This window comes from Fragaria vesca, linkage group LG3 (assembly GCF_000184155.1).
Source record: "Fragaria vesca subsp. vesca linkage group LG3, FraVesHawaii_1.0, whole genome shotgun sequence".
Classification (NCBI taxonomy): Eukaryota; Viridiplantae; Streptophyta; class Magnoliopsida; order Rosales; family Rosaceae; genus Fragaria; species Fragaria vesca.
In genome coordinates, this window is record NC_020493.1 from 1,826,668 (window position 1) to 1,852,842 (window position 26,175).

At 37.9% G+C, this 26,175-nt stretch overlaps 3 protein-coding genes across 4 annotated transcripts; 2 read left to right on the plus strand and 1 right to left on the minus strand.

Annotated features, from left to right (window-relative positions):
• Positions 1-1,809: 1,809 nt before the first annotated feature.
• LOC101294634 lies at positions 1,810-4,634 on the plus strand. 2 transcript variants are annotated; one of them, XM_004293415.1, is made up of 3 exons: positions 1,810-2,245; positions 3,326-3,518; positions 4,152-4,634. In XM_004293415.1, the coding sequence occupies exons 1-3, from the start codon at positions 2,180-2,182 to the stop codon at positions 4,322-4,324; spliced, it is 432 nt and encodes a 143-aa protein (XP_004293463.1). In that variant the 5' UTR covers positions 1,810-2,179; the 3' UTR covers positions 4,325-4,634. The 2 variants fall into 2 exon arrangements, with proteins under 2 accessions (XP_004293463.1, XP_004293464.1); XM_004293416.1 differs by having other exon boundaries at positions 4,194-4,634.
• Positions 4,635-5,625: 991 nt separating this feature from the next.
• Positions 5,626-10,181, minus strand: LOC101295110 (vacuolar protein sorting-associated protein 11 homolog). The gene is made up of 5 exons (XM_004293417.1): positions 9,963-10,181; positions 9,626-9,796; positions 9,210-9,533; positions 7,361-9,124; positions 5,626-6,710 (listed from the first exon to the last, which is right to left on the minus strand). The coding sequence occupies exons 1-5, from the start codon at positions 10,179-10,181 to the stop codon at positions 6,351-6,353; spliced, it is 2,838 nt and encodes a 945-aa protein (XP_004293465.1). The 3' UTR covers positions 5,626-6,350.
• Positions 10,182-16,195: 6,014 nt separating this feature from the next.
• Positions 16,196-20,707, plus strand: LOC101295398 (zinc finger CCCH domain-containing protein 18-like). The gene is made up of 8 exons (XM_004293418.1): positions 16,196-16,488; positions 17,470-18,390; positions 18,473-18,640; positions 18,734-18,913; positions 19,357-19,433; positions 19,580-19,756; positions 19,841-19,970; positions 20,079-20,707. Exons 2-8 carry the CDS (start codon positions 17,483-17,485, stop codon positions 20,137-20,139), a joined length of 1,701 nt encoding a protein of 566 aa, XP_004293466.1. The 5' UTR covers positions 16,196-16,488; positions 17,470-17,482; the 3' UTR covers positions 20,140-20,707.
• Positions 20,708-26,175: the final 5,468 nt, after the last annotated feature.

Consider the following 26,175-nt stretch of genomic DNA (forward strand, 5'->3'; position numbering starts at 1 on the left):
TTTATTTATTTTTTTTGTGTAAGAAAAAAAGAGAGGGAAATGTTTAGGGGTTTTGGGTTTTGGTGTATAGTCGTTCGTATAGAGCTCACAGTCATCAGAGTCTCTGCCCTCTTTTTGCTTAAACACGGTAGTAAACAACGTGGATCTTGGTCCGAATACAAATAAGACGAAAATGTTACTATGTTAACGTAACTAAGATGACTTGTAATTTCGCTCGTAAAGAAATAAAAACAAAGATGATACATAGTGCATTGAGAGAAGGGTAGTGCTAGAGGGCTTAATAAGGCCTAAGATTTATGGCCTTAATCTTATGTGGCATGTTATGTCACATAGACACATCATCAATTTATTAAATCATGACATTTCATTCTTAGATAAAAATACAATATTAACCTTAACAATTAATAGATGCTACATACCAAATTTAATTAATTTATTAATAATGACCAAGTTAATAATCATACCAAATTAGGCTTTTATATTATAAATTAATTTTATAAATTTATTTAAATTTCCTTCTATCTTTGTAAATCAAAATTTAGTTCTAGACTTTTAACTTATAAATTTTAATATTTTATTTTTGCACAATAAAATTATGATATCTATATGCCATATTCTATATCAAATTTAAAAAATAAAATAAAATAAAAAATAGAAAAATCTCTATCGAACTTCTTTTGGATGATTACCTATAAACTTTATTTTGGACGAATTATATATATATGTAATTTTTTTCTTTTGTAAGAAATTGTTTTTTCTTGGACCAATTATATATGTGTGTGTGTGTGTATATTTCATAAGAATTCGTGTATTTTAACAAGTATATTCTCATATTTATATGTATTTTCACACTGTATTTTAGTGTTTAATCTAAGCATGATAGTGATGAAAATAAAAAGAGAAAGAAAATGCTAGAAATTATATATTTTTTAAATATAAAAGAAAGACAAAAAACCAAATTTTTTTTTCTCTTAATAAAAAGATAAATAATGTAGAGCCATTGGATTTGGAATGATAAAATTGTCTTTTTGCTTAAAAATGACATGACATAATATTTTTAATTGGTGATGTATTTAGGTGACATAACATGTCACCTAAGATTAAGGCCGCAAATCTTAGGCCTTATTAAGGCCAAGAATCATTTTCCTTGAGAGAAAACATTGTTCATTGATTTCCTATGTTTGTCTCTCAATAGCTGAATTCAGAATGTCTTTTTGGCTCCTAATCTCTAGCTAGCTACTTCATTTTCTGGTTACATCTTCAATGAACCTCTTTATCAGTTTGTTATTTAACCGACTTTGTTTTGATTGTTTTGAGGTCGACTTCAAAGCCATCCCTGTTAAACCCTATGCATATTTGTCCAATGGCATCACTTGGTCCCCTGCTCATGGTGATTGGTGCAAATCTTAATGTGGATTGCGATTATGTGGAGGAAAATGATATTAAGTAGTCATGTAATAATCACTCTTCCAGTTTGGTTCTATAGACATAGTTTGGGCTTTCATGTGCTCGTCTCTTTTAAAGTCGACTCATGTTTTTGTCAATCAATTTTACACACAATATGTATATATTAAAATCAAATGATCTTAGTACAAAATTACAAATACACATAAATCTTATATATGAATGATTATGATTATGAATAACTAAGATTACATAATGTGATTATATCGTCGTTTCATGCACAAAATTTTATCGGTCCGGTTTAACATAATTTACTTTCTTCATTTGTGTGTAATGAAATTGGGTAAAACCAGAAATACAAAAAAAAAAAGACAAATTAATAGAGGAAAATTGAGTGAGGTTGATGGCCCCCTCACTCGCCTTAAAAGACAGAAAAAAGGGTGGGCAGAAAAGCAAACGAGTCATATTGAAGTTCCAGAGGCCCCTCTCTCTCTTCTCTTCTCACACTTTCTCTGAAACAAATGTAGAGAATTTTATACCCTCAAAATTCTCACGGCAAGTCCCAAAATTCCAGTTTGCTCAAACTTTTTGTTTGGTCCTCCCAGAAATAAGATTTTACAAAAAGAAAAATCGGATCTTGGTAACTGTCAGTGTTTGCCATATTTCCCAAACTCATAAGCTATTCTTTTCTCCCTTCTCTTTTTCATAAAGATTCAATCTTTGAGGTTATTGGGTTCTGGAGACTGAGAGTCTCTGTGAATAATTGAAGGGTGTAATGGTTAGGGAGATGAGCAGAGAGCAGCCACCGGAGCCTCTTGATTTCTTCATTTGGACTGTTGAGGTAAAAAGTTTCAAACTTTATGTGTTTCTCGTTTTGGGTTCCTTTATTTTGGGATCATTTGATAAAGTAGATCTTGTTTTGAGTCTTTTTGTTTAGTTAGTGTTGTGAATTATGCATATGAGCTTCTTTGATTTAGGCTTTGTAATTTTGGGTGTGTATGTGCTTGTATGATTGAGTTGATTGATATCTTGCAATTCTGTGTTTCTTGTTGATGGGTTCGCTAATTGGAACAGCGTTCAGTTCAGTTTTAATTTTTGTGAAATTCCCCAACTCAATGAAACATCATTCAATCATGTAATATGTGAAGGAAATATCTAGGTAGTTAGTTTTGAGTGGATTTTTTTTTTTTTCATGTATTTTTTGAGGCGTCAGAATTTTGACTGTTCATACTTAAGATTCTATTTACCAACCATGTAACTATATGCTACGAAATGTTGCTGGTGAGCTGGTGTGATGCACCTAAGTATCCTACACTATTGATTAGAGCTTATGACCTAAAGCATGAATACGGTTGCTCATTCTGATGCTAAGGAAGACTCCACCGAGTTAGTAGAACTAGAAGTTACAGTTGATACTATGCAGCTAATTTACATAGAGTATTAATGAATAGAAAATGATTATTGTTATGATAGATTGTGAAGTTGCATCATTTTGTAATCTAATTGGGTGATGTGGATTAAATGTGTATTGTGATTTACTCAGTATTACAAGTTGAACTGTTGAAGTTTAAGGTAGATTTTGAACTTCTAAAGTGATTCTGGGCCAGCTAATACTACGACATAGGGTGACTCACCTTTTAGGCTTTTGAGTATACGATAGTTAGGTTTGTGAAACAATTATGTTGAAAAGATTGTCCCCCTTTTTGTGCTGGATTGCTGCTGATCTGTTAAAAATCAAAAAGTAAAAAATCAACCCAAGTTTTTCACGGGGCGGGGCACTATTTTAACAATTGTTATGTGATAACATGATTTTATCCTTGCTCCCTGATGAAAGCCTAGCACTCCAATATGTTTGTCAAACAAAAGCTAAAGCATATGACTTAGTGACATGCATCTTATGTGTTCTTTCCCTTGTGAACAGGATGTTGGTTTATGGTTGGAAGAGATAAATCTGGGGAGTTACCGGCAAACTTTCAAGGAAAATGGTGTCAATGGAGAGTACCTCGAAGGCATGTCTATGTTCACTACTGAGCAGATTCTTCGTTTTATAAGACGATGCCACATGAAATGGGGAGACTTTATCACACTGTGCAAGGAGCTGAGGCGAATTAAAGGTCGGCATTTTCTTCCGGTCTCTGCATTTGTATGACTGTCTTTAAAGACACCTTTTGACTTATGATGAGATGAGGAATGTCATATTTTGCATTCATCATTTGCCTCTTAAAGACACTTTTGGGTTTCCTGTTCATTAGAAATTCCTCATGCATTCTTTCCTTGTGGACTGTGGTAAACAAAAAATAGGATTAAAATAAGTGAATGCCTCAAAATATTTGTTTAATCACTACTTTTTACTCTATGCAAATGCCAAAGTAGTCCTCCTCTAGTGAAGTGGAGCTCTATATTACTTAGTGAAGTATGGTATGCACACTCATGAGGTGCATCTTCTTTTGAAAGTAATGCTTTCTCATGAGAAATAGATTTCAATTAAGGCTTCACACCGAGTCTGTTTCCCATATTATGTATAACAGTACAACAATTATTGCAAATTGCAAATTACCATCATTTGTGAAGGAAATATCATAGCATATATATAGAGTGACTTTTTTGGGTGACTGGCTTGCCTGTTTCATTAGTCTCATGCTTTCATACAAAATGCTTATCAAACTCCTGTCTTATCATTACACAGTTTTGTTTGAACCTTTCTTAAACCATGTTCTTTTCTCCTGTGGAATTTGAATTGCATGTAGATACCATCTGTGTTTTTGTGATGAAATCAATTTTTTCTCCAGTCGCTTGCCTGAAAGGAGAGCAAAAGGTACGCAGGCCATGGTGGGCTCCATCTTGCCTCTCAATAGTATTTGTTAAGGTGGCAAAGCGTAACAGACAATCACGCGTTGTTTCCTTGAAGCTGGAACCGTAAAGGAAGAGCTCATATGTAACTAGTATTTTCTTTTTCTTTTTTTGCTTAGAGAACAGAGTAGGAAAGTATCTTTTTCTTTCTTCCTTTGAATCAATCAAGTTACCTGTTTGTTCTTCGCCGGAGAATTCTGTCTTATATAGTCGATAATGTAACTATTACTGGTCATTTGATCTTTGTTTACTTTGCAAGCCATGGGGCAACCAACTTTTTGTTGCCAATCATCCAGCCAATGTCTATGAAGTTGCTTTCTTCCTTGGACAAGAAATCGTTGATTTACTTTGGATATTATTCAGTGATGATTTTGATCTTCATGTTGCAATGTGGACTCATTTTTACAGTGTACTGAGCACCATGTAACGTAGATAGTTACAATTTGACTTATACTTTTTGGGTACTCCTCAATGCACTATATTTTGAGATCTTGGGATTTTGGAGGAACCAAGGTTAACAGTATTAGGAGTATATTCAAGTTGGGATTTTGCTACAGGTGCATCTGCATTCTGGTTATAATTGTTTTAAGTAGTCCATGGAGTATTGGACCACATATTATTTTGATTATAAATGCAGTCAAATAAGACACATGGAAGACAAAGATGACTGATTTGATTAGGCTGTCTTCAGCATTCCAAAAGTGAGCCAAGTTAGATGTGAATCATTCATTTTTCATTATTGCTGGGGGCTAGCGCATTACTGCATTTTGTATGCTGCCCTGTGCCTAGGCTAAGAAGATGATAAATATCTTTCATCAAAAAATGAAACAATTTTGAGCGATAAGTATTTGCCGGAATCGGAGAAGTACCATCCCTTTCTCAAAGTATCTGTCGTTAAATGCCTCTTCATATGCCTAGTACCGGTTGATCCGGTGGTATAGTCTCATCTTCGTAATAATTCCACATTGAACAGATCAATCGTTAGTAGTTTTTGATAATCTGATGATATAACACGCAGCATTAAGCTCCACTAGTAGAGTGTTTAACCCCGGATTCGTTAGTACCCGAAAAACAGAAAACAGGAAACATTATTGGATGAACAGCTCAACAGCATGGTAGGTGCGCGAGGACAGTGATGGTCTACCACATCTAATACTGATAACACAATGGCAGAAAACGAGTCAATATCAAACCTGATAAAGATACCTTTACTTCCGCAGATGATATAGATGTGACTTTAGAGTAGGGACTTCAAGATATTTGATTGAAAGCAATTACTCAATTATGAGAACCAGACAGATCTAACATCACGTTTATAATCATATAAATGGCAAAACCCTAAATTTGAAGATAATCATGTTTGATCACGCACTCAAGCCACATATAATTTGTTTAAAAAGGATTGTTTATAGATCTAAATTCTCACAAAGTATATAGACAAGTGCAACATTCTAAGGAGTAGGTCAGGCTTGAAAATCATTACAAGCTTAGGATTCCCTAAGAGAATTCCAAGCATGCACAAGCAGGTTTCATAAAACAGATAGCGTACCTTCCAATCTGGACCAATCGTTCTTGTCATTAAACAGCTTGAAATCTAGAATTCATGTGCGTACACGCAGGAAAGTTAATCAACTAGCTTTTCTGCTCAGCAAATTGAAACAAAACAAGAAGTTACAATACCCAGTAATTGTGGTTCATCTTCTCTTCCAAACACTGATTTTGACAGGTGAGAATCTAAGAACCTACGACAAATTTACGATTCCCAATTGTATGTGGCCAACTGCACTTCAAATCTTCAAACAATGCTCTTTTCACAAACTCCAGTTTATTCTCTGAATTAATGCATATCCACAAAACTGTTTCAGGACATATCATTTTGATCTGCAAACGAACACATAAATATAACTACCTCCAAAACTTTGGGAAGCAAAGCAAGAATAATGAAGCCTGGTTGTCCAATGCTAAAGGAGGGAAGCCGAAAGTCTGCTCAATTCCATCCCATATCTCTACAATGTCAAGCTCACATCGAGCATGGACAAAACTGTTGAAGAGACCAAAACAACAGTCAACATAACCTCATAAGCTGCTGCAGCTGGTCAAGAAGAAGCACCTGTGGGTCCATTACTGGTTTTGCTAATGACCCCCTTCCCGAAATACTCAGCGATTACAGAAAACCCATCCTTTGAACTTTTAACTTGCTGGAAGAACCGATCCTGATCTTTAGAGTTTTGCTCTAAACTTGTTTTCAATTCTAGAACAGATCTGTATTCAGGAGCACATACAGGGCATTCTTTCTCATTATCACCGAGGCAACGCTGATGGAATGAGTGGATACACATAAAATGTACAGCAGGGAGATCAAGGGTGAAAGTACATGCGGTGCACTTGCTGAGCTGAAAGATCCTTGCATTTGTCCTGAGATCCTGAATTTCTTTTCTCATTGTCAATGTTGCTTCCTGAACAATTAAAGGACACATTAGATAATCTGTCTCAAAGACGCACATACCCATGAGAGCAAACAATAGATTGAATCAAAACCTAGAATGGTGGCACGAAAAATATGCACAGAAATTTATTTTATTTTTGAATCATTCACTATAACATAACTAAAGAAACATAGCAAACTAAAGATGTCTTATCAATTCCCTTGTCTACACTTGAGTGCTCGTTGACGTGCTTTTAAGATTTAACTTTTCACTTGCTAAGTAGTTCCTTAAAAGCAAAACTTCCACCAGTCGAGAAAATTTCCAAATGTCAAATTGTCAAATGCTACCACTATACATTTGGATTCAATGAAACAAACCATACCGAAACACTATACATGATCTGTTATGTACTTATGTTATTGCCTTTGAAACACAACAGATTTTTATTATTTATTCTTTTATTAAAATTATTATTATCTTTTTCCATTTTTTCAAATTATATTTGGTTTATTCGTAACTAAATGTGCATGCAACCTTATATGATACAATTTCGAATAAGATCACCATGGTACCGCTAGAACTGCTTCCAACAAAGAATAGAAAGTGGTAACCAACTTAAGGAATCACAGAAAAGAGGTACTATACATAAGTTATGAATGGGAGCTGCAGTAAGCACCAACCTGATACTTCTCAATAGATCGACGGTCCTCTTCAATCAGTTTTGATTCTTGTTCAAGCTTTCGAGCAATGTAATCCTTAATGACAGAGAGTGTGAGGCATGGATTTTTGGACAGTGTTTGAAGAACAATAATAGGAGGCAAGATATCATCCCTTTCTATATAAGTCAAAACTTCCTTCACTTCTTTGGAACAATCTTCTCCAAGTTCACCAAAATATTTCAACAGATCTGCCCAAAGAGTTGGGTCCCCACCCTTACCTGAATCCCCTAATCGTTTGCAGCATGAAATCAAACCTTCATGGTCATGGGCTTGCATGTAGCAAGAAATCACCTCTTTGTAGAGTTTCATCTTCTCATATATATAGAGAAGCCCTTCCTTAAAGTCATTCATTTCACAGAGGATTATAGCAAGATCAACATCATATAGCGGATGTTCCAGCTCAGACGGCCATGCACTCTTAAGCAGCCTGAGCCCTTTCTCTTGCCTTTCCATACGGTCCATTTCCTGAGTTAAGTCTTTGCCATCAGCAACAAACTTCCCATTGGACATTGCCCCTGCTCCTGGTCTAGTAGACCTAACACTAATTTCACCACCATTGCTAGCTTGTGACATCAATGGGAAGTTCAAGTCATTTGACAAATACAACTCCAAGAGTGTGTTATGGATTTCTACTTGAGCAGGAGAGTCTTTGACCTTGTTGGTATACTTTTCAAGGAAAACCATAAGCGACTGAAGATGATGGATGAAGATGTTGAGGAAATCAACAGGAGATGGTAACATAGTTAAGTATGCACCATTAGCACCTCCTCTCTTGGCTGATTCTCCATCCTCGGTGCACAGCCTCATAAGTATCTCAATTGTCTCCACGGGCTTGTGCTCTATGAGAATCTTACCATACTCTTTGACTGTTACTCCTGCTTGGCTTGGCTCAAGGCTTGAAATATATTGCAAGGCTTCCTCATATCTGCCAAGGTCTTCAAGTAAGATCTTCAAGTACCACTCATGCTTCCCTGCCTTCTTAGCGACATACATAGCATGTTCATGGTAGTTGGTAGCGCGGCAGACCCGTATTGCCGTCTCGACATCAAACTTATGTTCCCCAAAACCATCCTCACTTTTGATGAACACGTTTAGCTTGTCAACATCTTTCAATTTGGTGTAGCAGTTCAATAGAAGAGTGGTATGATCTTTAGAAGCAAGCCCCTTCTCGTGTAATTTTTCCAAGTAATTAGTAAGGTTGTAGATTCGTTGTGCATCTAGAAACTTTTGTATAACATAAGACGGCTCAAGGTGACCAATGGTATGGATATACTGCGCCATTGCCTCATCATAATCTTGCTTGCTATATAGATGATCACCATACTTTCTCAGCACTTCAGCAGTTGCAGCAGCATCAGCTTGCTGACTCTGAACAAGGTTGATGGCAACTGTATATAGATTCTTCTTAAAAAGCATATCTAACTTGCTCTCCATATCCTTCTCCCCGATGCACAAAGCGGACTTATCAGCCATTATAAGTATTATGTTACCCCATTCACAGAGCAGGTGTGAAACCTCTTTCACCACAAGGCTGTGGGCAATCAAATGGTTCTTCAGGTCATATATGTTGAAAGTGTGGTTACCACTTCTTTGATCTTCAATAATGCACAGAAGATATCCACGGAACCACCCTAAAAACTTCTTTTCTCCTTCAAAAGCCCAACAAGGACCACGCCCATCAACTTCATAAAAATACACAGCCTCAGGTCGACCAATTATCAACTCCTGCTCACAGTAAAATAACAAAAAAATGAATAAAAATGGTAAGATATACATAATACACAGATGAAGGTGAGACTGAATTGCATACCCCGCGATCACTCATGGCAACACTGTTAACATTGCCTCCAATCTGATCCAATGTTTGCCCCCTTGACGGCTGATTCTGCAAGATGAACAAGCTCACAGAAGACGGTGTCACAGCAAACAACTGAAGAGCTTGACCATCCACTCTGAATCCCAATCCAGTGATCGCGCACTGGCTCTTGTCAGAAACATTATTCACCTGGAGCTTGAACCGCGTGATACGCTCCCGTGCAATATCCCCTTTAATGCAGTAAATGCAGCCATTATCTAATCCAATAGCTATAAGCAATATCGGAGGCGCTTCCTCTAGTACTAAAAACGACGTAATCTGCAGTAACAAACAATGCCTCCATTAAAAAAACTCCATTCTTTCCATCAAACCAAAACTCATGCTCACAAATTCAGTACAGTCAGTAGTACCTTAGCTTCCGGAAATTGGTTAGTAAAAATCCTCAAGATACCAATGCAATCGGGGCTCGTCGAGCTAGTCCCTTCCGGCTGTATCCTATCTAGATCAAACACCTTCAAGCACCTCGATTGCTGCGACGAGATTTGCTCATCGTCTCCAATCGTCACCAGAAAGTTCCTTTGCTGATTTAACCATAAAAACACACAGATTTCAACAACCTAGCTCTCTTCTACACACTTAATCAAACAGAATCGAATATCCGAAAATCCGAAAACCTAAATTCTAAAGCTTTCAATTATATATTTCATTGAAAAGTGAGGATTGAAATGATGAGTAGGAGAGTGAGACCTTGAGCTGCTGAAGGAAGAGAACGGAGGAGTGAGCTTGGAAGCCGTAGCTGAAGTGGAGGCTGCGGTCGAGGAAGCTGACGGAGCCGTCGTCGCAGCCGATCACCACCTTCCCTCGGCCGCTGGAGCAGCACTCGATCTTGCCGCTTACTTCCTCGGGAATCGCGCACTTTCCCGCCAATTTCTCCTCGAAGAACTCGAATTTCCGCCACTGGTACATCGCGGCGGCCTAGGGAGCTCGAGCAGATCGGACGGCTCTGGTTTCGCCGGGCGGAGATCGGCGGAGGCCAAACTAACTACTTGGCGCTAATATTGTAGAGAAGGAAATCAATCTGTCTCTGTGATCAGGTTGGCGGTTGCAGGAGGAAAGATGAGAAACAAAGAGCTTGTCGACGACGTCGTTTTCCTGCAGCTTCCTTTACGAAAATTAGAGCTTGAAGACGACCACGATGATTAGTAAAAAGCATTGGGCTCAATGTTGGACCAAGGCCCATCACGAAATGGTGGATACCCAATCTAGCCGCCAGTACCCGCTCAGTTAGGTTACCACACTCCACCTCCTTTAAGGGACCGACGTCCACATCGGCACACTACCGGTCGGTGATAGGCTCTAATACCATCTATAACAGCCTAGTCCACAAAGTGAGATATTGTACGTTTTAGGCCTTCCGGCCTTTACTGTTTTGTTCTTGAGGTTTCACCCCAAAACACGTCTCGACGTACGAAGCTGACTCTACATATATAAGCATAGCAACTTATCTCCTCCCGGCGATGTCGGACGCGTGCACCTGCTAGCTTGTCAATGCCCCGCCCAACCAGGTCACAAGTTTGCCAACAAAAGTGTGCCGACGTGGACGTTGAGCTCGTTAAAAGGGGTGGATTGTGGTGACTAGACTGAGTGGGTGTGAAGACATTGGCAAGCAAGCAGGTGCTCGTGTCCCACATCGCTTGAGGTTGAGGGAGACAAGTTAATGTGCTTATATGTGCAAAGTCAGCTCCTTAAATTAAGACGCGTTTTAGAGTGAAACCTCAACAACAAAATTATGAGGGCCCGTGGGCCTAAAGCGAAGAATATCTTAATTGGAGTGTAATGGGCTATTAGAAGAATTCTAAGTAAAGCAAGCCGTGCAAGACGTCAGGGGTACTCCGCTCGTGTTGTTGTCATCAACCACATGAAACGTTGAGATACCAACACCTACAACCTCGTTCTCTTTCTTTAAACTCACTAGAAATAGGTCTCTAGAGTCAACCTGAGTCTCCACAATCATGGCTGCGTTCTGACCATCCGCGGATGACCCTTCTTCTTATGAGCCTTACAGGCCAGCAGAGCTTAGCACCTCCTCTAACTCACTGACCGACAAGCTAGTCTTCCTCCACTACGTACCAAGTTCTTCACGAGAATTAGAACGCCATTTGCGCACCCTCTTCAATAAATTGCCCAACACAAAAGAAGTCTTGTCCCAAGGCCCAGCTGAAGTGAGCTTGACAAAAGCTTTCCGTCTGCTCTGTCACCGCCGCATCCGACGTCATCAAAACCTCTAGAACCTTATTGCAGCCTGCAACATCACGGATAAAAAAACCCATGTCTTCAAGATACCCTTACACTTTTAGAAGGTGAAATCAAGCTTCATATAGAGGTTCGATGAAAAGAGAAGGATTAGGCTTTGATGAATTTAATACATGAGCAGTAGTTATTCATGCCAAAACTTGGCACCTCACATCGTGAACTAGACGAATTCTTTAGAAGATGTCTTTCCTCTATAACGTCGTTTGATTGGTCTGGACACACAACCCTAACTAGTTTCCAACTCAAATTAAACCCTTAACGTTGCGCATTTCAACACGAAGGCCTTTCATAACAAAGGCCTTCGTGAAAGATGTAGTGCTTCTCATCTTATTCAATAAATTAAAGCATGAAGATCACACCTTCCTCTTGATGAATCACTACGTTTTCCTTTAGCCTCCATACTCCAAACAACGCCACGAGACGGCACCGTCACCGACTTCTTTCCCTAATACCGGCCACATAGAAGGAAACCAAGGCCGTTGTTCAAATAATGCTACCGGCCACATAGAAGGGAACCAAGGCTATTGATCAAATAATGCCGATACACAAGTCCAATAATGTCGATACTCCCCTCTCATTTTAGTCACTCAGGGTGCTGTTGGTATGAGGTTTTAACACACAAGACCTCGACATTATATTAGTGTGTGCGCGGTATATTTTTTATAACTCAAGGATGACTCTTTCACTTTTCTGATGCGGTATTCTAAATAACTCCAATCTAAGCCACATTTTTCCAATAAACCTGATATTGAATTATTTATAAAAACTGAGACATTGAGGATTAGCCAAATTAATTAGAACTTTTGCTTAGTCTCTGAGTTTAATTGCCTAATCTCCAAGAGAATATAGGAAAGTGTACGACATTGTCGTTCATCAAGACCCAGTACGAACATCATGATACATGCACATGATGTGGACCTGTAACATCTGCATTGTCCTTGCTTCTCCAGCCATGCCTAGAGCAACAATATCAAAAATCCCCGACACTACCCAGTCAGCACCTACGTACATTTTCTCGGCTCAACAATTCCACCATGCATAATTGCATATAACAAATAAATCAACTTGATCTAGCTAGCTACCACATTTTTCCTACAAAAACCTCCCAAATCAGAAACCCCGATAACTCAGATCGACAGACATGAATTCTTCACACACACGCATCTCGCTTTCAACACTCGTTTTCGGGTTGAGTCGTGTTTTTCATGTCGAAGATCTCGACAGAAACGTCACGAAGAAAATCCAAAAAACCATATCCGGAGAGTGGATTTCTGATGATCAAGGGGTAACCTGGAAATAAGCCAGAAGAGCCCGATAAGGTTCCATTCACTGCTGCCACTCAATACTTGATGTTTCTGATGGGCCATGAACATATATACTAACAACGCCAGAAACATCACACTCAGCCGTCGTATATATCTATATCGATCATGTAAATGTAAAATCACTAAAATGCAGATAGATTCATAGATATATATAGTTGAATGTATTAAAATGATCTGATTAATAAGAGTGGGCCAAATAAATATCAATCTGCTTTCTGCAAAGCTTTTAAAACCCTTTTTCCAAACCACATGTTGCCTGGAAAAAGAAGCTGGAGGTGATTAGTTGAACGCATGTGAAGCAACTATCATTCCATTTTTATTTGTCTTATTTTTTTGTTGTTTTTTTTTCCCCTAATAAATAATAATAATCACAGCTGGAACTTGCTAACCAAATGGTTTAAAACTTGATTAATTTGGACGGTCCAAATTTGATATTATGGTGTTAGTGTACATACTATATGCAAATCAATGATTGCAATGGTTATAATATCATTTTAGTGGGGTTTTACTGGATTAGAGAAGATATATACCAAATAAAGATGAGAAAGCGTCAGCTTGGTTTGTCTTAAAACGGGCTTGCCTGATAATGACAAGGGTGTCCAAATCACATTGCTTAATCTGTTAATTATATAAGCCATTTGGTGTACACGTACTTATCACCCTGGATATAATATTATTCTTGGATCTTTATTATGATAAGGTCAAATCTCTCTTATTCACAAACTGTGTCAAGTCTTTTTTATTTTTTATTTTTATTATTATCTAGAACGTAACAAGTTAGTAACACATCCAATCAAGAAAGAGACCGAAACCTTAGGTTTTGTAAAAAAACGGCAATGACGATCCGAGAGGCCCCTGACTTCTACAAGACGTCTCTGACGTCGGGTCCTGATAGGCGATCGAAGGAGAAAGATGGTCGGGTGTCCGGTGTCCCCGGCCTCGAGGTGGCGACGGCTATCACGCACGGTGACTTGGATCCGAGGTCGAAAGGGGTGTTGACTTCTTGTTTTCGTTTAGGATCTTGCATTGGACGGTGATCGAGGCTTCGAAGGTGGGCGTCGGTTCAAAAAGAGGCGATTATGTTTTGGGCACAAGTTGGTGGAATAATAAGGAGCGGCGGAGGTAGCGAGGCTCGGGTCAATTTGAGGCTTCGATGGGGGCGGTACTATGGCATCTAGACATCATGTTTCCTTGGCATGTGAGGCCACCAGACTGATCTAGCGGCTGAGGCAACTCTAGGGACCCTTGTTCAGGCGTTGTTTAGATTGAGATTGTAGCTAGGGTTGTTGTGGGTTGGCCTTTAACATAAGATCCCTATGCAATCTTAACAGGGTAATTACCTACGTATATGCGGACATGTACACCGTTAGGTCCCTGGGCCTCGATCATGTTGATAATTTTGTTTAGTTTGTGTAGGTTAATGCTTTCTAGCTAGTGTAATAGTCCACTTTTTTGGACGACATTTTGGTTTTCCCTTTCAGTTTTAGTTGTAGGAGAATGAAGAGTTTACTCTTGATCTTGTATTGGAGTTTACTCTTGCCTGATCAAACGATAGTTGGTCGTATGGCTCAATACCAATGAAGTTATTCATTTACCTTAAACAAAAAAAAGTTAGTAACACACCCATCTTGTCAGCATTAAAACCAAGCTTCACAAGAGATCTCAACAAAACAAACTAATCTCCTGCCGCAAATGCACATACCTAAGGACCCCTCAAACATGTTGGTTACAAAATGATGAGAGTTGGGACTCGAACTCTAGGCATACTCGAACTCTAGACATGAATGTTATATACTAGGAAGCTCGACCAACATTATCACAACAGGCGGTTACAAACTATATCAATTTAAGTAAATTTTCAAAATGTTTATAAAAAAAGGTAAGTTTTCTAAATATAGATTTTTGATGGTCAATTATATTACTAAGTAGTTAGCTAAAATCAAGCAACGATCCACTCTTGTGTACAAGTGCGCACCATCAAGTTTGACATTATAATGTTTATTGATTAAAAAAGTGCATTCGTATCATTTTACCCACGTGTTGTGTCTGCGCATATTGAACGATCATATATGTGTTTGTGTGGTTTTATGCAACATGCAAGATGAGAGTAGATAGATACTTTTGTGTTCCCAAAACATGTGATCACAATTTAACGAATCATTTTTGTTTAGTAAGTTTTTTTTAACTGTTTGAAAATAATATATTCAACTGTTACAACTATCGATCGTGGATGACGATATATTTCTGTAACCAAACACTGAACTAAAAATGGATCCGACACCCGTTTTTCAGTGAACTAACATCAACAACCATGATTATCGAACAAAATTATACAAAGAAAGTAAAAATTTCATAAGGAAGAAAATAGATCCCTTTTCATAAAGCTCAAAACGAAACATTCAAGTTCAATCACCAATCACGGAGAAACCGAACCAAAATTTTGCCAGATCGGATTTGCGGGTACGGATGGGCCTCATGGGTCCCACCTCTCAACTAAAAGGAAATTAAAATTAAATAAAACCCAAAGTACACACTAGCCAACTAACTTGCGGTTGCGATTCCCTGTGTTATCCTCCCTGCACCATAAAACTGCAACTCACTGCACTCCCCACGTGGCAGCCATGCATATGCCACCTTAGATTTTCCCTTCTGCTATTCTTCCCCAGAACAAATCTCAACCGCTCATCTTGTAATCCGCGGGCCCCGTGCCTCCCCCCTCTGCATGTCAACCAGAAAAACCGAAACGACTGGTCCAACTATTTCACATCGGAATTTTTACGAAACTTAATTTTAAACTTTCAAAAAATAAAAAATTACGTGTAAATACACGACAATATTTAAATGATTAAGATTAATAATTTTATTGGACTTGCAGGCACATTTTATACATGAATAGTTAACATTGCACAATTTTATAAAAGAATTTTATAATTTTATTAGACATGTATGCATATTTTCATACTAAGATTGCACAGTTTGTTTGCAAGGTACAGCTCTGTTGCTGTTACGTAGTAAAAATAGGGATAAAAACAAATTACTGCGTAGGACTGGTTCAAAAATAAAAGGTGGAGGCTGTTTCGAAAATCCAGGCACAGTTTCCATAAATTTCTGGTAACCACAAAGAGTACACTCTGTCAATTTGAACAAACCCACAAGCAGTCAGCAAAACCATACGGATAAGAGTGAGAGAGAGAGAGAGAAAGACAGAGCGTAGTGCATTATAGATAATTAGCCTTTTTTAATTTTATTAGTTTAATCACTTTTTATAAAATAGTGATGATTTTGAGTGACAGTGATTTGTATATATATTTATGCAAGTTGTGGTTTATGTCTGTCTCTGTGTGTTTTTGAGTTTGAACTAGAGACAAGGCGCTCTCTCTCTTTGCTTCTATCTTCTCTAAGAGCTCTCTCTATCCTTCTGTCATTTTTTGCTTTTTTTTTGTTTGTTTGTTTCAGAGAGAATGTGTGTTCTTTTCTGTTTTGGAGAAGAGGAGGAGATTAAAGTAGGCTAGATAGGTAAACTAAACAGAGAGAGAAGCAATCATGGGTATGGAGGAGTTTGAAGGCTTGGATTGTTGTTACTGGCTCCTTTGACTTTGGCTTCCATCTTTTTTCTCTGGCTCTGAAAACTAGAGGTGTGTTGTGTGTCAGATCTTTGCCCATGTTGTTCTTTTGCTTCAGTTTTATGCTTAATTGTGACTAAAAGGTTTGGTCTTGGCTGTGATTTCTGAGTTCTGAAGCTTTTGTCTGTGTTGCTTCAACTTCTTGTAGTTGTTTGTGTTTCTGGTTTGCTTCAGAGGTTTGTGTCTGATGAGAACATTTTTTCTTTTTAAATGTTTGCTGATCTTGTCTGATCTTGTTGGCAAATGCTAATGTCTGTGTTTGTGAACAGATGGTGGTATTTCATTAAAGTTCTGTAAATTTTCGTGATGAAATTAAGGAGTGTTCTTTTTAGAGCAAAATTAAATGGTTCAGCTTCCTGAACAATTGTTTCCCAGGGAAGAATATGTCTTCTGCGTTTGATTTACCCTTGAATTCTGACCAAAATTCACCAGAATAGTATTTATTGTTGTGCTCATGCTTCTGTATGTTCGTTTTGGCTGGAACTGGTGCTTAGATTTTAGTTTGTAATGATTTTTCTGCTTTTATTTTGTTGGCAGTAATGTTAATCTTCCGATTTTGGTTCAAATGTTTCTTTGAATTTCTTCATATTCTTAGTTCTGACCATGGAGTTGCTGAATTTTGTTTTTTCTTGTTGTAAAACATAAGGGTATTATTGGTAGCCAAATTGTGGTGTCAGTCTGACTGATGTATATATTGATTAAGCATGAACCAGTATTAATTATATTTTCATATATATGTAGTACCTTTTTTGAATATGATTTCCTTACCAGAAATAGCATTCTGAGCTGGTGCTAAAAAGTTAGAATTTATTCATACTGTTGATTCATTACTTCAATAGAGCTGCATAATTTTCAATTTATTTTTGATAACAGAAATTTATCTTCTTCTACCTCATTAATCCCTGTTTGGATCATAATGTATACATAGTTTGGTATCATGCTATTCCTGCATTGATTCTGATACATACCTTTGGTTGTACTTTTGCTATTCAGGTTGCAACCAGAAATGGATTTTTCAGAGTCCACAAAAGTAGTTTACAGTAGGATCCAGAAACTAGACCCTGAAAATGTCGGCAAGATTATTGGCATTCTTCTGTTACAAGAACATGGTGAGCGTAACATGATCCGGCTGGCATTTAGCCCTGATAATTTGATCCAGTCTGTGATTAATAAGGCAAAAACCGAGCTATGCAAACATGTAGTGTCGTCTCCAATCTCACCTTCTCAGGTGAACCAAGTGGCTGTTTCAGACCTGCCTATGCAATTCACTCCCTATTCTCCAAGTTTAACACGACCAATCTCGTGTCCCACAACTCTAGGAGCAGCTAATCCATTTAGTAGGGAGGCTCAAGTGGCTGGTGATCAGCAACCACTGCAAGCTGTAGACTTCATCCCACCAGGGTACTTGGATTCTGCTGCTGAAGATTATTGCCTCCAGAGTCATCAAATGCAGTTTCTGCCAGACTTCTCGAGCAATATCTGCTATCATGAACCTGCATTGGGTGTGAGGACTCGAAGGTCTCCAAGCTTGCCTGAGTTTCCTCTTAAGGTTTGCCATTACTTCAGTAAGGGCTTTTGCAAGCATGGAAACAACTGCAGGTACTTCCATGGCCACGCCATGCCAGAGAGCTTCTCACAGTTTTTCTGCCCGAACTCAAATGAGGCTCAAGGTGATGACCATGTTGTCTCTCCTGGCTCCCTTGAGAAGCTAGAGTATGAAATAATTGAACTTCTGAAATCTAGAAGAGGGTTTCCCATATCTATTGCCTCTTTGCCAATGATGTATTATGAGAAATATGGGAGGACTCTTCAGGCCGAGGGGTACCTTACTGAGAGCCAGAGACATGGTAAGGCTGGTTATAGCCTCACAAAGCTTCTTGCTAGATTGAAAAACAGCATTCGTCTCATTGATCGGTAACACTTCGTTAATTGGTAATATATAATCACGGATCATATCTGCTTTTGCTAGAAGCTTGACTACAGTTGTGTTATATAGGCCTCATGGACAACACTCGGTTATATTGGCCGAAGACATTCCAAAATACTTGGAGTATACTGGCGAGAAAACTGAACCTGGTGGAATCATTGCTGGTTCTCGACAGATTTATCTCACTTTTCCAGCTGAGAGTAATTTCACTGAGCAAGATGTTTCCAATTATTTCAAGTGAGGATGCCTAAGAACTGTTGTTGAAATTCTTGTGTTAAATACTTTATCTCTTGGTTTACAAACTTCTGATCTTTGATATTTTTTTTGTAGCAAATATGGGCCAGTTCAAGATGTGCGCATCCCATGCCAGCAGAAGAGGATGTTTGGGTTTGTCACCTTTCTTTATGCAGACACGGTGAGACATATTTTGTCGAAAGGGAACCCTCATTTTGTATGCGGGGCTCGTGTTCTGGTGAAACCTTACAGGGAAAAGTCTAGGCCTGTCGACAGGTAATAATTTTCTAATTTGTTACAATTCAAAGCGACAATTGATCTACCACTGTGCTTTGATTCTTGCAGCATTGGTCACTATTGGCCTCTTTTCCTTGTAGTATCATCTTATTGAATCACGTATCATGTTGAGTAGGTTTTAAGCTATATTCTTACAGGTGACAACATGTTCTAGCATGATAGTTTTCTGAGTAGGAATGCTTCTACTGCATTATAAATTTTGTTGCATTCAGTTTTCTTGCAACAAAATTTTGCTTCTACTACATATAACCAACCATTCATGAGTTAACTATCATGTGACCATGCCTGAAGTTTTTGCTTACAAAATTTTGTTGCATTCAGTTTTCTTGCACATTTTGTGGGAGGTTTTCTTTTCCATTATCCTTTCATGGTTTTCAATCAGTTTATAAATTTCTGAAGTTTCAAGCTAACTATGTATACAGGAAGTTTTCAGACAAGATGCAGCATTCTCCATGCTTCAATTCACATTACATTGATGCGGATGCAGATCTTCACTCAAGTAAGCAAAGTCTTCATAAATGCATGCAGTAATTATTTATTTTGTGCTATAGAGGTGCAACGAGATTACACAATAAGTAATATACTTTTGCTTTAGAGTTGCAAAAAGAACACCTTTACCTAATAATATAACTTTGTTTGTGACAGTGCCAAGAATTTGTGACAGTTCAAGACTGCTAAGAAAGCAATTCATAGAGGAGCATCAGCAGGTACTTGAGTGTGAGAGAAGGCGTCGCTCGGAAATGCACTTAGCAGCCAAGCCCTTGTCACATCATCATCATCTCTATTATGGCTACTCTATGGATGATTTCAAGCATCCAGAAGGTATGTTAATCTCATAAAACTAAGAGTACAAACAAATTTTTTTGTTCACTTCCCTGTTAATACTTTTTTTTCCCCTGCATGTAGCTAATGCAGACCAAGCTGAGTTCCCATATGCAAAGGAATTTAACATTTTGCTGGATGCTTGGAATAATGCTTCCATCAGTGAGGACAAAATTCGACACATAAACACTAATTACACCGATCACCAGGATAGGTATGTTACTTTCATATGCTTCTCAAGGTTGAAGTAGAAATATTGTTTTTACCATTCTTCTATTTTATCATCTGGGTCATTTTTGTAACCTCTATTCTTGGTTCTCAGCAGCCAAGGTATTATCCTCCCAGAGAGCCCATTCGCATCTGCAGTATCAACAGTTACATAGGGATTCAAACAAACAGTAATTATAGAGAGGTAGAGGTACCGGATTGCTACACTAAGACACTACTAATTTATGCTTTGGATACAACAGGACAGACCTACATATTCTTCTATTGCACTTTCACTTTACCTCAAGTTCATGGGTCTGTTCAGCTAAATATATAGAGTTCGTTTACACCAACTGAAGAACAGAGAGTAGAAGTACTTCCATTTTCCCCAATATGTGGAGGAGAAGAATTCTAAGGAAGAAAGATACAGAAAGCTAATATGTCACAGGTTTCTAAGCCTTTTTCTTTTCGCCCGTTACTTCTTTTAATGTAATCACAGAGGTTGCAATTGAGACTAGAGGCCCTAGAGGGCTTGTGGGTTTTTTACTGAAATATAAGTAGTTTGCTATTAGTTGAAGAAGAAAGTAAGTGGTAGTGGAAAAAATGCAGGATATGCAGAGTGAAGAAAAAAGGTGTAGAGAGATCTCTGCAGCACTGAGAAACAGATTCCAATAAAATTTGAGTTATACAAATTTTCTGGTTACCTTGCTATATATTTAAAATGCTTATACCATGCATTATCTGAATTGCTTTTATTCAAATGATGTTGGTTTTCTAAACCTTTTGAAGACAAAGATGCAGAATATCATTCATTTAGTGCAATCTAAAGGTCCATAAATACTGCATTAGGGGTGTATAAACAATTTTGTTGTCCAACTGTTATCATCCTTATTGATCTTTTCCTCATAATAATGAAAGATTTAGAATTGCATTCCTAAAGGTGTGTGGAGCTTTGATGTTGGTGTTTTGATAATTCAAAGGGACCCTTTTCTTTTCAGATTGAAGGACAAAACTGGGCCTGCTGGTTTAGATTTGTTTTAGTGGGGAGTGTATATGACCTTTCGCTGTTATGAGACGCTACCAAAAGATACTGAGCTCAGCCTTTGGATATTTTCCTAATGTTTGCATTATACAGCTAAGCTTCAATAGCCAGATAGAGATTTAAGATTGTGAATATTCTAGCTGTTGTAGCATCACCCCAGCTTAACAATTTGTACATAAAATCCCCAATTCTATAGATTGAGTTCAAGCGGCACATAACCTTTGATTTATGCTTGGATTTTAAGTACATTGACTATATTCTCATCAATTTACCTACCCAAACCATGAGTACATCACACAAAGCAGCTATTAAAGCAAAGTAACCAGTTCATTGCCTCAAGTCCGGCTCAAGCACTACTACATTAGACAGCCTGCAAAAACACAGCATTTCATTCCCAGGCAAGCAAGGATTTCATTCATAGCATTGCAACAAACTCTGCGTGTTGAAACCATTCTATTACGTTCACACTGAAAAATAAACAGAAAACAAAGGCACCAATCTGGAAACTTAATAATAAAGTGGGCAAATGTACTCAAATACATGCATATATGTATATGCCTGCATTTCTCAAACCATTATGGATCCAGTAACAAACTTCACAGAATGTCGATACCATCAGGAACTGGTTGTTTGGTGTCATTTTTAATTCGAGGAACTGGTGTCGGCCACCATGGAAGCACAAATGGGAAGGCTCCAAATGAATCCCGATAACCATAATAAAGGTCTTAGAGGGGGGGTGAATAGGCCATTAACAACTTTTTTTCGTATAAATTCGTTCTCAGGGATAGCAAGGGTTATAGCTATCCTGAATAACAAATACACAGTGACAATAAATAAAAGTTGCAGTAAAATAACAATGAACACCAAGATGTTTTTTACTCACAGAAACCCTGCAACCAGGGAGAAAAACTGCGTGTCTCTAACTCTTGAGAGACAAAACTTTCCACTAAGTTGAAGTAACTTCTTACAAGAATAATAGTTCTAGTGATACACTACCACAGTGCTATCCTTCCTAGTCCCAAACTAGTCTAGACCTATTCCCTCTCTTGTTTCTAAGCTCTTACAACATGGAACATTTTTAGAAGCCTTGTTCGTGAATTCAGCTAACCACTAGCAGATTCAACCTTGAACGCTTCTCAGAAGTTTCACTCTCAGAAACTCAGCTATCCTAAACTGATTCTTTCATGAACCCAGTTACCTCAGCGGGATACATCAGAATTCAGCTATCCTCAGCTGTTTCTTTCATGAACACTTCCGGGGTTGCCGCACTACCAACTGATCTTATGGTATGCAGAATGCAATGAGTTTGTGAGAAGAGGGTTTGTTCAGCTCTAAGGTTTATAATCACAAGAGGAAGACTTAGAGACTAATGAACAATGCAAATGAAAAACCAAAACCCAACAATGATGCAATGACTTTGTGAGAGAAGGTTTTGTTCAGCTCTAAGGTTTATAATCACAAAATGAAGACTTAGAGACTAATGAACAAAGCAAAGGAAAACCAAAACCCAACAACGCAAATGTAAAAACTACATTTTGACAACCATTGAGCAAAGGCAGCCTTGCTCAATATATATAGGCTGATGGAGTGCTCTAACAAGAGAGAGACACAAGCCAAAGAGGTGCCACAAGAGGGCAGGCACAAGGGCCAAAGCAAGGAAAGGGTTTTGGACTTTTGTCCTTGGCCAAACTCATAAAGTGAGAGGACATATGCAGCTGTCCATGGCCAAGAGAAAAGACAAACAAAATTATCCTAAACAATGTTTGATTTAAAAGCAAGAGACAAAGGTTTTGCAAACTTTTTCTCAAAAGCATAATACCATAATGGTTTAGCAAACCACTTTTCTCTGATATCAAACAAAGACAGCTGCAAATATTGGTTTGTGTATCACAAACACAGCAAACCACAGTTGGAGCCTAAAAGCTAAAACATGGGTCACAGGTTGAGATAAATGCATCAAACCCTAGACTAATTTAAGCACCAAGGCATGTCTTTTATCTTAGTTGTCAATTTGAAATTCAAATGAGGATCTCACCCAGACATAATTCTTATGGAACAAGGGTAAAGAAACTTAAATATAAGACAACTGAACAAAAGATTAAAAAAGCTGGAAACCCAGATTTTTAGGATGGCAAGTGATACTGCTATCCTCTGTGAAAAATCTTGAAATGCACATGCATGATTTTACCTGAGTTCCATGAGATCATGTTGGTTCTTCTACTTCTTCAACTTGTTCTTCAGATGTGCAAGACCAATCTCCCAATTGCTTTAGGCTTCATAGATTGTGTTTTGTTCTATATAAGGATTGCCAACAATCCTATACCTTCACATAACCGTAGCATCGCTTCACTGAACTGTACTTGATCATTCCGGTCCTCATGTTGCACTTGCCAAAGTATCCATACATGGAGATCACATAGAAACAGTCCTCGTTAAATGGGTCCAAAGATAGTACACGAAGATCCCCAATACCCTGTATGAGAGGCATGCACCACCCTGTAGCAAGTGTAAAACACCATTTCTGAGCATCATCTCCTGATTCCAACTTGTAGATTTCAAAGTTGTTTCTCCCCAGATGCGACATGAAGCACATACACCCTTGGCAACTCCATGATGCCGCCTTCGCCTAACCAATACAACTTTCCATTATAGGCAAAGCCGCCTCCACTATTATTGTAAGAACGTTTCACAAGACCATTGTCAATACTGCAATATTTCCTAGATAATTTGGGGCAGCTTACAACAAAGTTTTTCCATTCACCAGACTCAGAGAAAAAGATGTCCATGCGGAATCGGAACCAATTCCCTAGAGATTCATATATGAGCACAACACGGCACTTATATTCATCATTGAGGAAGATAGTTCTACTAGTTCTATCATTTTGTTGTTCTTTATAGTAGGGTTCACAGATTAATCCCACCTTTGCAACCTGAAGTACGTCGTGGTGGAGAAGAGTTGGAGGAAGAGCAACACATTGCATGGTATGTAGATTGCAAATGTTGTAGTGATTATCCAGAAAGCACAAAACTAGGTCGTTGTATGTAGTCAGTACTGTGCAACACCCTCTTCTTCCCAATCTGAGTTCCACAGATTCCGGAAGCTCGGACATTGTGGTAAACGAATAATATTTCTCTGAGTTATAGTCTGTGAAAATCATGCCACTTTCTAGGGGAGTTTTGATTTCACTTTGGAGGCTTAGAAAACGACCGAGGAAAGTAGGGTTCGAGATGAGAGTGTACCAACGCTTGGACAAACACTTGCTCCGAGCAACTGAGTTGCGAGGAAGTCGAATAAGGATTTCGATTATTATTTCTTCAGGGAGATCAGGAATTTTGTTGACCTCTGTTGATCTTGATGGTAATCGTCTTTTACCTCTCATGGTGCCAGAACCTTGGAGAAGTGATTGATAGCTAGCTAGGGTTCCAATCTAAAATAAATCAAGGTTGGAATTAGTTTTTCAAATTGGATGAGCTCAATATGTTGATTCAAGTGAAACGAAAAATTCGGATAATTATAGATCACGCCCTAGAGACGATAGAACAGTGATCGGAAAGATTAAAGAGTTAGAACAACACAAGAATCCTAACCAAAGAAAATTACAACCAGGAACAAAAAAAAAAAGACCAGACATGAAAGAATTAGAACTAAACCATAAATAGATGAAACAAAATCTGAAAAAGCAGAACTATAAAGAATAAGATCGATCTTATACAGTTATACGTGCCCAAAGCTGGGATTAGTGTGGAGGCCGATTGCATGTACGTAGAAGTTTAGAACAAAATGATTGTGCAAGGGGTCGTGTTTCGACTCTTTTAGTCTTCAGTGCTAAGCGTTTGGGTTTTTTTGGGTCTGTGCTGTTGGGGAACAATAATTTATTTAATTATAAATATAATATAAATTTCAATAAAGAATATAAGAAACATAACAATATCCGTCTAGGATTAAAAGTAGTGAATCAATCTTAATATAGGAGTAAAATAGTGTAAGAATCCTACAAAAGTAGTACAAGGAAAGAAAAAACTAACTTGATATTCTAATTGAGGCATGCATAAATATACTTAACTAAAGACAGATTTCGTCCCTACCCTTGTGCTTGTAGTTCGATAGGCGTCCGTCTTGTAGAATACAACAATCGATGATCCAAAATAGAAGCACCGTAATTTTGGACTCTAGCGAACCATAAATTATATCTTGTACTCTTTTGACACGAACAAGACTTCTAGAAGAATTAAGGATTTTTGATCTTATCTTTAAGGAGATATGAGTATGAGTTTATATAAAACCCTAAGTGAACCAACATGTTCGTTCACTTATCTCCTCGAAGAGACACACTTATTTCTAAAGACACCTATTGAAAAAGACACACAATTCCAAATGGAAAGGTCATGAGTAATTTTATTTTCATTCATATTGGATATTATTACTTAATTTCCAACATGTGCTAGGCTTGTCCGATCGCTAAGCGGAACGACCATACGAGTTGAACTCAGCGCTTGGCCTTTTTGTATAGGCTTTTTTCGGCCATCCGAGTTCGTTTAGGGCTCTCAAACGCATATTTACTTATTTTTAGTATTTTATGTTTTCTATTATTTATTTAATTTGTTTTTTTAACCCATGAATCTTTTGATTTGATTGTTAATATATAAGCGCATTTAAACGACTGCAGACAACAATGTGTTCGTTAAGATGAAGAGATGATATTCAGTTGTACTGTACAGGGACTTAGAGAAGTTAGAGTTCTTAGAAATTAGAATAGTCACTACTAGAAATTAGGACTTATGTGACGAAATGGTTTCGTCGCTTAAGAGTGAAATTTCGTCACATAAGTACTTACTTATGTGACGAAAATTTTGTCGCTTAAGAGTCGTCGCATAGGTGGTGTCGCATAGGTACCTAGCGACAAAAATACATTTTTCGTCCCTTATTTTTCTCTTAAGCGACGAATTACATTTCGTCGCTAAACTACTTAAGCGACGAACAGAGATTTCGTCGCATAAGTGCCTCCTAAGCGACGAAAAAAATTCGTCGCATAGACTTATGCGACGAACATTTCCAACTTAAGCGACGAAATATTTCGTCACTTAAGTGTTTTCAATATATAAAAAAATATTTTAATTAATTTAATTTGATTTTCATTTTTAATAAAAATGTTGTAATTTAAATAAAAAA